Below are 10,609 nucleotides of genomic sequence, written 5' to 3'. Positions count from 1 at the left end.
AACCAGTTCAACTTTGGCACTATCCTTTCCTCTCAAATACTTTGTTTCTTTCTTCTACCAACAATCACATTATGTCAAAATTCAAATCTGGACTACTCCCAACATATTCCTTCTTCCTTATTCATGTGATACTGAATGGAAAATTGTTTTTAGATGTAATTGGGGGAAATAAAATATTTTAAAAAGATATACCGGATAAAATGAGGCTTTCCATATACATTGTTAACTGGAGGGAGAGAATTATACCTGAAACTGTGAACCTTTATTCTATGGATTTTTTTTAAGTATATAAATAACTGTCCTGCTTGTCTCAGGATCCTTCTGACCTTCCTTCCGATTTCTTTTTTTGAGCTAGTCCCATTACACCTCTCTCTCCTGCCTCCCCCTTTCCAAATCAGAAAAACAAAAACAAACCCTTGTAACAAATGTGTGTATAGTCTAGCAAAGCAAATTTCCCCGATGACCATAACCACAAGCAAAAAAACCTATCTTTCATCCCACTTCTTTATTTCATCCCCTCTCAGCCAAACAGTGGCTTCCCAGACCTTACAGCACTGATTCTAAATTTCATTTTTCCTCAAACCTCCATGGCACACATTTCCTAAGCTCTTTTGCTGATTATCTTGCTTTGTGATTCACTGGAAAAAATTAAGGTCATTCATCTAGCTAATGTCTTAAATCTCTCCCCACCTTCTGGATCTCTTGACATACCAATCCCTATCTTGCTTGACCTCTCTTATTCATTGGACAGAGCTGATTACTGATTCCTGGATAGGTACAGGGACACTTAGGACTCATTGTCTCACAGAGAAGCAGGTTATATCTCCCTTTGAAGATTTTCTGAGTATTGATGAGAGGCAGGGTGATGGCTTTGTCTAATACCAATGAGTTCAGCCCTATTTGTGTGTGTTCAATTCCAGTGTTAACTTAGTGATTAGTGCCTCAGTTCCAGCCAATTCACATCAATTAGCTTTCACTAATAAATATTTACTGGAAAGATAAAACAAGAAGTAAAAATATTGCTTTCCAATATCTGGGGGTGTGGGACACTCTAGGCTCTACAATCTCCCAGGTTAGAGAGATTGGACTCCTTAAAGGAGTTTCTATGTAGCCCTGTACTCAGTCACTTCCAAAGGTTAAACAGCTGCTGGATAAAGTCGGTGTCTCAGTTCCAGCAAGACTGGGTCAGACAAGCTTCCCTGGACTTTGCTTCTCATCTGGCTTCTGATAAATTCAAAAGGCAGAAAAACACACAATTGATAGAAGCAAATAGCAGGGTTATGCAGTCTTCCCTTTGTACAACCTGTGTGAGCACAAGACCTCCCCACAGACAAAAAGTCTTTGCCTCTTCACTTGAACCTAGACTGCAATTAGCACTAGGCCTCATTTGGGGCAGTTGCTGTCTTTTGAACGGACCCCAATACCAGCCAATCAACAGTTTGTCTCTTTATCATGTGGTTAGCAACTGGAAACAGAGAATTTCTGCACATGCTCCTCCAGATCTCCAAGCCGGCACTGCCATTACACATCATCGTGCACTCCCAAGGCAGACCCTTCCATGTTGGAATTGCATCAGCCCAGTGTTCTGCACATGCTCACACCAACGCTCCTGCACTTCCTGATTATACTCCATCCTTAGTGCTTAGCACTAAGCACTTTTAAGATGCTAATGGTTGTTCCCTCTTGTCACTGCACATTCATTATATACAGTCTTTTCTTTAAGCTACGCCTTTGTTGGACTGTGAGACCCCAGTAAGATCCATAACTGGCCCTGGCTTTAGGATTGATGACCCTCAGCTCCATGTGAAGTGTACTGGCCAGAAGATCTTCTGATCACCTTGGTCAGTAGATCCCAGGCTTTGGGTAACAGCAGGGGGCCAGAAGGACCGCAAGGGTTTGTAACTGACACACACACCGTGTCAGTTTCAGGTCAGCCCGAGCTCCTGCTCACACGAACGCTCGCAACCCACGGGAAAGGCGTCCGGGCGGTAAAAACAAAAAAAAATGACAAATAAACGCACCAGGACGTGGGGCTCAGCTCCCAAGAGGAGGGAGAGGATGCTCTCGGGTCCCCTCTGTGCAGAGGGGAGGAGGATGGGTGTGTTCTGAACCTCCACATCCGCTCTGAATCGGGCCGTCTATTGGCTACTTTTGCCGAAATATCTGCTCTTTCTGTTCATTCTTGGTGAAAACAAAAGCTGTCCGGGAGGCGGAGGGGGAGGGGATGCTTTCAGGAATGGAAGCGGTGCAGAGACAAAAGCTTCGCATACACTTCTTCAGAGAAAAAAACCCACCCTTCCCGTAAGCACAATTACGAAAGCGACCTCCATCCGTTTTTCCTCTTACAAAATCATTTTATTTTTCACTTATTTTTTCTCCCTCCCACCTGCCCGCCCCTTCCCCCCCGGTAACCGATGTGCATAGTCAAGCAAAACCAATCTCCACGTTCTCCCGTCCAGAAATGTACGTCTCCGCAGTTGCGGCGGCGGCGGCGGCAGAGGCGGCAGCAGCAGCAGCCCCGGCAGCAGCCCCAGCAACAGCAGCCGCCGCAGCCGCAGCCCCGGCCCCGGCCCCGGCCCCGGCAGCGGCAGCAGCCCCGGCCCCAGCCCCAGCAGCTCCGGCCCCGGCCCCGGCGGCGGCACAGTCGGCTCCAGCCGCACCACAGGCTCCCAGGCTGGGGGCCCAGGGCCCGGATCTCTGCCGGACGACCAAGGCCCGGGCTCCGGGGGCCGAGCTCCGGCGGGGCCCGACGACCCCCAGGGACCGCCCGGCAGGCTAGGGCACGCGCACGCCGAGGCCCGCCAGCCGGGGCCGGGGCTGCGCAGAGGCCTAGCGCGGACCGCGGAAGGCGGGGGGCCTCGGGAGGAGGCCGCGAGCCCGCCAGCGCCCCCCCACCACCTCGGCGCGCCCCCCCCAACCGAGCCCGCGGGCGCGCGAGCGGCGCAGCCCCCTCCCCTCCCCCCTCCTCCTCCTCCTCCCCCGCCCGCAGAAGAGCCGAGCCGAGCCCGAGCCCCGGAGCAGCAGCGGCGGCGGCGGCGTCAGCAGCGTCCGTCCCGGGCCCTCCGCGGACGAGGGCAGCGGCGCGGGGGGATGGACCATTGCGGCCCCGGAGGGGAGCTCCTGGCGGCCATCGGCGAGCGGTGCCTGGGGCCCGACGAGGAGGCTCACGTGAAGGCGTCTCTGGGGAGCGGCGGCGGCGGCGGCGGCGGCGGCGGCGGCGAGATGGGCGTGTCCGCCCACTTGCAGTCGTCCAAGGCCGGCACGACCCGGTTCTTCCGCAGCAACACGCACAGCTCGGTGGTGCTGCGGGGCTTCGACCAGCTGCGCGGGGAGGGCTTGCTGTGCGACGTGAGCCTGCTGCCCGGCGACGGCGATGAAGCGTTCCCCGTGCACCGGGCCATGATGGCCTCGGCCAGCGACTACTTCAAGGCCATGTTCACGGGGGGCATGAAGGAGCAGGAGCTCAAGTGCATCAAGCTGCACGGCGTGAACAAGGTGGGCCTCAAGAAGATCATCGACTTCATCTACACGGCCAAGCTGTCGCTGACCATGGACAACCTGCAGGACACGCTGGAGGCGGCCAGCTTCCTGCAGGTGCTGCCGGCCCTGGACTTCTGCAAGGTCTTCCTCATCTCGGGCGTGTCCCTGGAGAACTGCGTGGAGGTGGGGCGGCTGGCCAACACCTACAACCTGACGGAGGTGGACAAGTACGTGAACAACTTCATCCTGCGCAACTTCCCCGCGCTGCTGCACAGCGGCGAGTTCGAGAAGCTGCCCTTCGAGCGGCTGGCCGCGGCGCTGGCCAGCAACAGCCTGCAGCACTGCGGCGAGCTGGAGCTCTTCAAGGCCGCGTGCCGCTGGCTGCGCCACGAGGAGCCGCGCATGGAGCTGGCGCCCAAGCTCATGAAGAACATCCGCTTCCCGCTCATGTCGCCGCAGGACCTCATCAACTACGTGCAGACGGTGGACTTCATGCGGGCCGACAACACCTGCGTGAACCTGCTGCTGGAGGCCAGCAACTACCAGATGATGCCCTACATGCAGCCCGTCATGCAGTCGGAGCGCACGGCCATCCGCTCGGACAGCACGCACCTGGTCACCCTGGGCGGGGTGCTGCGGCAGCAGCTGGTGGTCAGCAAGGAGCTGCGCATGTACGACGAGAAGGCCAACGAGTGGAAGTCCCTGGCGCCCATGGACGCGCCCCGCTACCAGCACGGCATCGCCGTCATCGGCAACTTCCTCTACGTGGTGGGGGGCCAGAGCAACTACGACACCAAGGGCAAGACGGCCGTGGACACGGTCTTCCGCTTCGACCCGCGCTCCAACAAGTGGATCCTGGTGGCGCCGCTCAACGAGAAGCGCACCTTCTTCCACCTGAGCGCCCTCAAGGGCCACCTGTACGCCGTCGGGGGCCGCAACGCGGCGGGCGAGCTGGCCACGGTGGAGTGCTACAGCCCGCGCATGAACGAGTGGAGCTACGTGGCCAAGATGAGCGAGCCGCACTACGGCCACGCGGGCACCGTCTACGGCGGCCTCATGTACATCTCGGGGGGCATCACTCATGACACGTTCCAGAAGGAGCTCATGTGCTTCGACCCGGACACGGACAAGTGGAGCCAGAAGGCGCCCATGACCACCGTCAGGGGGCTGCACTGCATGTGTACTGTGGGAGAGAAGCTCTACGTGATCGGAGGAAACCACTTTCGGGGCACCAGCGATTATGACGACGTGCTCAGCTGCGAGTACTACCTGCCGGCCCTGGACCAGTGGACCCCCATCGCCGCCATGTTGAGGGGCCAGAGCGACGTCGGGGTGGCGGTGTTCGAGGATAAGATCTACGTGGTGGGGGGGTACTCGTGGAACAACCGCTGCATGGTCGAGATCGTCCAGAAGTACGACCCCGAGAAGGACGAGTGGCACAAGGTCTTCGACCTGCCCGAGTCCCTCGGGGGCATCCGGGCCTGCACCCTCACCGTGTTTCCTCCCGAGGAGAACACGGGGTCCCCTTCCCGAGAGTCCCCTCTGTCCGCCCCTTAAAGCAGGGCGGCTGCGGATTCCCCTGGTGCGGGTCCCGTGCGGGTCTGGGGCGGGGGGACAGGGCTTCGGGGGGCGGGGGGTGGGGGGGCGGGGGGTGCCGAGCCCTCCTTCTGTCGTCCTTGGTGTTCAGTAGCTCTTAGCTTAGCTTCCCGTGGTGGGTCCAGTGGCTGAAATGACGTCATTTGTGATGGCCGTGTGTCGTGGAGCGCTTCTCTGTGGTTCACGAAAGCATCCCGAGTGTCTGTCCTGCGGAGGGGACGTTGAACCCGAGAAAGAGCAAGGCGGTGCCTCCCGCAGGTGTGTCGTGTCTGGGCATCCCTGCCTTGTGCGACCCGTGTTGGGTGGGAGGCTTGCGGGTGGGGTGCAGGTCCTGTGTGACCCTGTCCTGCGTGTTTTCCCTTTTGTGTGGTAACTGTCTTGTAAGAGTTTGGGGTGAACTGCTTCCGCTGGTCTTTGAGCATTTTGGCCACCTGATTAGGTGAGATGCATTCCAGGCAGAGGAAGGAAGTGGCTCAGACAGGAAAATGTCTTGCATAAATTATAATTCCAGAAAAAAATAAATGCATGACCTCATCCCTATGCCCAGTTTCTGGGCTTTGATGATTGATGTTTGTGCTTTTGATGTTTTTCTTTTTATGTAGGCACACTCATAAAAATACTGAATTTTAAAAATTCGATGGTACTTCAGTGGAATAGGAAATGTTGAGGGTTTTTTTTTAAGTTTTTTCCAGGAAGCAATTTCCAATCATACCACCTGTTAATCTAAGGAATTCAGTCTAGCTCTACTGAATTTAGGCGAGTAAGAGCTAGAAGCATGTTCAATGTATCTAGATTTTACCTGGCCCCATTTTTTCAGTCCCCATAAATTATCCCTGTTTTCCTTAGCTGTTGAAATAACTTAGTCTTTCCATGCCTTCTCCATATCCGTGTTAATAAGGTTACATAGCACAAGATTCACTTTCAGCAGGAGAGCTGCTTTGCTCTGTGAACTCCAAATTCCATGTTTTATTTTTGTTCAATAAAACTTTACATGTCAAAAAAGTGTGTATCATTGGGAATCTTTAATTTATTTCCTCTTTTCTAGGTGTTGTGTAACTTATTTCATTATTGGTCCTCTAAAATCAAGACTGCTTTTTACATTGAACAGAAGTCTTTCAAAGTGGTTTGGGTTTTTTTTTTAACCATGTTATTGGATAAATTGTTTTCTTGGTTCTGTTTACTCCGTCTGCATCATTCGTACAAATCTTCCCAGATTTATTTTAAACCATCCGTTTTGTCATGCATCACAATAATATTCCATTGTGTTAATATACCATAATTTGCTCAGCCATTATCTAATTGATAAACTCTCCCCCCCACTTCAGATTCTAATTATTTTCATCTATAAAAAGAACTACTGTAAATATTTTTATAGATACGAGTCTTTTCCCTCTTTTGGGTGTTGACCTAGTAGAGGTATGGATGGGTCAGAGGGTTTACATAATTTAGGTACTTTGAGATTACAGTTCCAGATTGCTTTCCAGAGTGGCTTGACTATTTCCCACCTCCACCAGCAGAGCACCTATGTGCCTGTTGTACTCATGAACCTTTAATACTTATAATTTTCCTTTTTTTCCATCAACTTTGGCAATCTGATGGGTTTGAGCTAGAACCTCAGAGTTATTTGTATTTCCATTTCTGTCTCTCTCTATATATGTATATATACACATATGAAAATACACATGTATAGCACTATTGATATAGTTTGGATTTTTTTTCCATTAAGAACAACCCATTAATATCCTTTAACCATTTAGTGATTCAGGGATGACACTTATTCTTATAAATTGCCGTCCCTTTCTTATATATATTTTAATGGAGTGCTTTATCACAGAAGTTTGCTGCAAATATTTTTTTCCCAGTTAACTTTCTCTCTCTTAGCTCTGTTTTGTTTGGCAATATTTAAAAAAAAAATAACCAAAAATGTCCATTATCAGCAATCCTCTCTACTGTTTGGTTACAAACTCTCCCCCAGCATATGTCAAGAAGAGAAATTCTTCCTTGCTTCTCTAATTTGTTTAGGATGAGTCATATATTATTTGGAACATCTCTTGAGATATTACTCTAAACCTACCTTCTACCATACTGCTGTCAGTCTTTCCAGCAGTTTTTGTGCAATTATGAGTCATTCCCCTAGTGGTTGGGGTCTTTGTGTTTATTGAACATTGGGGTTGCAAGGTCTGTCTGTTTCTGCATGTTGTATACTTCAATCTGCTCCACTGACAGACCTCTCAATTTTTAAACTAACATCAAATAATTCTGAGGAATGTTGTGATGTAGAATAGATGATGTCCTCCTAGACCCCTCATCTTCCCACTTTTCTGCATTATTTCCCTTAAGATTCTTGGCTTTTTGTTCTTACAAATGAAATCCATCATTTTTTTCTAGTGCTACAAGATAATCCTCTGGTAGCTTGTTATGGCACCAAATAAATAATATAATTCCAAGTGGCACTGACACTTTATTCTATGTGCTTGCCCTACATATGAGGAATACATATTCCTCCAATTGTTTAGATCTGTTTTCATTTCCATTAAAAGTATTTTGTAGTTGTATTTATAAAGTTCTTGAGTGTGTCTTGATAGGGAGATTCCCAAGTATTTTATATATTCAGTAGTTATTTTAAATGCAATTTCCCTACCTTTTCCTGCTGGATTTTGCCGGTAATAGATAGAAATTCTGGGACCATGGGACCCTCATTTAGTCCCTTCCTGTTCCTAGGTTTCTGCTTCCCTTCTCTATAAATGCTGAATTTATTACTTACATTTCTTCTGTAGCTTTGCTGAAATTGTTTCAGTTAAATTTTCGTTCACTTTTGGATTCTCAAAGTGAATTCTCACAGCACCTATGCAAAGGGAGAGTTCTGTTTTCTGTCTATGCTTATTCCCTCAATTTCTTTTTCTTTTCTCATTGTTATAGTTAGCATTTCTAGCACTATATGAAATAGTAGTGGATAATGGACATCCTCGTTTGATTCTGAGATCCTCATAGATGGCTCGAGTATCCGTTTAGAACTGATTGTGGTGTGTGGAGTAAGATGCTGGTCTATATCTATTAGCCTACTGTTTTCCCTGTAGATCTGGTCATATCAGGAATTCAAGGTCAAGACGGAAGGACTTCCAAGTGAGAGAAGATAGGAAAGCAAAGAACATGCCCATTTGCTGCTGGGTCTCTGATGACTGGTGCTGGTGGGAGGGGTCAGAAGCAGCAGCCCGAGCTGGAAAAGGTAGCAAGCTCCCATTGATATAAAGACCAGATACTTTAAGTCGAGCATTTCTCTCACAAGAAACCAGTGTGGCAGTTTCATGAGAATTATCATCACCCCTGGCCTTACAAATTAGGAAACTAAGGTTCTGATGGAAAATGTGGCTAACAATCACAGCCCATAACACCATCAGGGCCTCACTGGTCCCAAGGGTACCAGGCTTTGGGACAAGTAGGAGAGAAAAGTGTCCTGAGGAATGGAGTATGTGGCAAGACTTTTGAGGTATCCCAAGCCCTAAGGAGACCATATAGGCATGGAGATGGATCGTGTCAGGATGTAACCAAGCACTTCTTCTCAATTCAAACACATTTGTCATGAGGATAATTATTTATCATACAATGTTCAAATGTGGGCATACAAAGAATTGGAGGTTGAGAGCAGCTTAAGGGCTCAAAGAACACTAAGTAGAAGACTCTCATTTTGGAAAGTAGGGAAACTGAGGGCCTGGGAAGAGAAAATGACGGTGAGGATCCCATTGTCAGTATTAGGCAGAGGCAGCCAGCATTGGGCCAGGCCTCTTCGGGGTCAGCTGGGGAGGGGCTGGTCAAAGGTTATAAGTGAGTCTTCTCCTGGCAATGGATGGGTGCTTGCTGAAGCGCCGCCTTCGACTTCGTATTAAGGAGAAAAATATTCGGTGTCGGTTCTGGAAGATCACTTGGCTGGAGTCCAGTTTCTTGTTGTCAGAATCTTGTAGCATCTGTGTAGGAAAGAAAAGAAGGAATCAGAGGATGAGGGAGGGACACATGTCTTCCCTCTCAGTCTCAACACTTGCTCCTTGATGAAGGAAGCACCACTTTGATACTGGCAATGTGAACGATTCTAGCGTGTTGGGATGCTTGAACTCCCCACTGTAACTTAAAACACAGCAGGGATTGCTGTCACTTCCCCTGGGACAAGGAACACCAGGCCCAATATGTGGGGAAGGTCACCCATCATTATCCTGGAGGTTTCTTCACCTTTTTTTTTTTGTCCCATGGACCAATTTGGCAATCTGGTAAAGTTTAGTAAAGCTCCCTCCAGAAAATAATGTTTTTAATTGCATACACACATACACACACACACACACACACAAGCACACAATACATGGGATTACAGAAGAAATAAATTATTTTGAAATAGTTATTAAATTATTTTTTCATTAAAATGTTTTCCAATTATAGGAAAAAATTTCTAAAATTAATTTTGAGTTTCAAATTCTCTCTCCTTCACTCCTCTTCCCCCTCCCTATGATGGAAAGTAATTTGACACAGATTATGCATATGCAATCATGCAAAATATATTTCCGTATTAGTTGTGTTGTGAAAAGAAAATACAGGCAAAAATACACAAAAAAATCTCAAAGTAAAAATAATGTGCTTCAATCGGCATTCAAACTTCATCAGTTCTTTTTCTGGATGTGGATAGCATTCTTTATCATAGGTCCTGCAGAATTGTCTTGGATCTTTGTATTGCTGACTGTAGCTGTCATTGTACAATAATGCTGTTACAGTGTACAATGCTCTCCTGGCTCTGCTCATTTCCCTTTGCTTAACTTTAACTTCATGTTAAGTCTTTCCAGGTAAAATCATAATTTTTTAAAATAAAGTTCACAGACTCCAAGTTAGGAACTCTCATTCTATAGGGTCTTACTCTGGGAACAGCTCAGGAAGAATATGGGGAAGGAAGGGGAGAAAGGGATATGGTGGTAGTAGATTTTTCAAGAATATACTTACCAGAGCATGATCCATGCCTCTTTGGGCTGGGAAGTGCCTGGTGTGGTCTGTTGGGGGAATCGGGGCATTATCCTGATGGAGTAGCTGAAAGGGTGCTTCACCTATGGATGAAGAGAGCAGAGTGAGGATGTACTGAGGTCAGAGACTGGTATGAGGACTCCCCCCCCCCCCAAAAAAAGCAGCATCTCAAAGGGTCCCAACAAAACCTGAAGACTATGACCTCTATGAGGGCAGGGCCTTTTTCCTTTGGTAAAGAGTGGTCCTAAGGGCTGTGAGTAGAAGAGTCTCCTAATCCAAGCTCATGTTTCTTTTTGACCCCTGATTTGGATTGGGGGTGGCATACAAAGGCAGGAGGTCTTATAGGAAGGAAGAGGCATCTTCCTCTGCAGTGGAACTCCAAGTAGATGGGAGCTGAGGCTTAGGGGATGCTGAAAGTATCTCTGCCCAGGGTCCTAGGATTCCCATTAACTCCAGGGACACAAACACTCCAGGCCTTTTTCAGATCCAGTTCAATCTAGTCTTGTATCATTGAAGACTTGGGAAGGAAGAGTGTATA

At 48.7% G+C, this 10,609-nt stretch overlaps 1 protein-coding gene across 1 annotated transcript; it reads left to right on the top strand.

Annotated features, from left to right (window-relative positions):
• Positions 1–3,090: 3,090 nt before the first annotated feature.
• LOC140532882 (kelch-like protein 9) lies at positions 3,091–5,113 on the top strand. The gene has a single exon (XM_072651965.1). It carries the CDS (start codon positions 3,091–3,093, stop codon positions 5,035–5,037), a length of 1,947 nt encoding a protein of 648 aa, XP_072508066.1. The 3' UTR covers positions 5,038–5,113.
• Positions 5,114–10,609: the final 5,496 nt, after the last annotated feature.

Source organism: Notamacropus eugenii, chromosome 1 (assembly GCF_028372415.1).
Source record: "Notamacropus eugenii isolate mMacEug1 chromosome 1, mMacEug1.pri_v2, whole genome shotgun sequence".
Taxonomy (NCBI): domain Eukaryota; kingdom Metazoa; phylum Chordata; class Mammalia; order Diprotodontia; family Macropodidae; genus Notamacropus; species Notamacropus eugenii.
This window is presented reverse-complemented; position numbering and strand designations above follow the sequence as displayed.